The sequence below is a fragment of the Rhea americana genome, unplaced genomic scaffold, assembly GCF_003343005.1.
Source record: "Rhea americana isolate MKP2758 unplaced genomic scaffold, rheAme1 scaffold_983, whole genome shotgun sequence".
In the NCBI taxonomy this organism is placed as follows: domain Eukaryota; kingdom Metazoa; phylum Chordata; class Aves; order Rheiformes; family Rheidae; genus Rhea; species Rhea americana.
In genome coordinates, this window is record NW_028187181.1 from 7283 (window position 1) to 8651 (window position 1369).

At 67.2% G+C, this 1369-nt stretch overlaps 1 protein-coding gene across 1 annotated transcript; it reads left to right on the top strand.

Annotated features, from left to right (window-relative positions):
• Positions 1-9: 9 nt before the first annotated feature.
• LOC146584007 (integrin alpha-X-like) lies at positions 10-1166 on the top strand (the record flags this gene model as incomplete). The annotated part of the gene is made up of 4 exons (XM_085325591.1): positions 10-112; positions 309-463; positions 873-1004; positions 1093-1166. Coding segments are annotated over exons 2-4 (251 nt in total), but the record flags the coding sequence as incomplete, so codon positions are not given.
• Positions 1167-1369: the final 203 nt, after the last annotated feature.

The following is a 1369-nucleotide window of genomic DNA, read 5'->3' on the forward strand; positions in this document are numbered from 1 at the left end:
GGCGCCATCCCCACCGCCGCCTTCGACTGCCAGGAGCAGGACGCGCTCGGCACCCGCGTCAGCGACGCCCGCGTCTGCTTCAACCTCACCAAGACGACCAGGGACAACCTAGGTGAGCTACTGCTGGCGGGACACCTACAGCCGGCGGGACACCTACCGCCGGCGGGACACCTACAGCCGGTGGGACGCCTACAGCCGGTGGGACACCTACAGCCGGTGGGACACCTACCGCCGGCGGGACACCTACAGCCGGTGGGACGCCTACAGCCGGTGGGACGCCTACAGCCGGCCCCCATTGCCCCTCGCAGGCGACGCCATCACCAGCGTCATCCACTACCAGCTGGCCCTCGACCCCGGCCGGCTGAAGGTCCGGGCGACCTTCTCCTCCGGGTCCTCCAGCCACAACAAGAGCCTCCGCATGAAGGTCACCCAGCTCTGCAAGGTCTACTCCATCGTGCTGCCCGTACGTGGGGAGGAGGGGGGCGGCCGTGTCCCCACCAGCACCAGCACCACCACCATTGCCATCACCACCACTATCACCACCAGCACCACCAGCACCACCACCACCACCATCGCCACCAACATCACCATCTTCACAACCACCACCACCACCATCGCCACCAACATCACCACCATTACCAACATTGCCACCACCACCATCGCCACCACCATCACCACCTTCACAACCATCACCACCACCATTGCCACCACCACTATCACCACCAGCACCACCACCACCACCACCATCACCATCTTCACCACCACCACCACCATTGCCACCACCACCATCACCACCCCTCAACCCCAGTGACCCCCTTCCCTCCTGGAGGGACAGACGCGACCCACCGCCTCCTGCCTCTGCCCGGCCGCAGGTCTGCCCCGAGGACACGCTCACCCCCATCACGCTGCGGCTGACCTACACCGTGACCGGGGACCCTATCGGCAGCGCCGGCGGCCTGGCGCCCGCCCTGTCCTCCGGCTCCCCGCAGCCCGTCTTGGGCCAGGTGAGGGACCGCCGGGGGCGGCCGCGCCGGGGGCTCCTCCGCCCGCYGCCGCCGGTCGTCCCCACCGTCCCCGTCCCCGTCCCATCAGCTCTTCTTCGAGAAGGACTGCGGCACGGACAACCGCTGCGTGGACGAGCTCCACGTCTCCCTCAGCTTCTCGGGGTAGGTGGGGAACGGGCGGGTGACACCATGACCACCTCCACCACCACCACCTCCACCTCCACCACCACCACCTCCACCATCTCCACCTCCACCTCCACATCCATGTCCACCTCCATCACCACCATCTCCATCTCCACCTCCACCTCCATCTCCACCTCCACCACCACCATCTCCACCATCTCCACCTCCACCACCACCTCCAC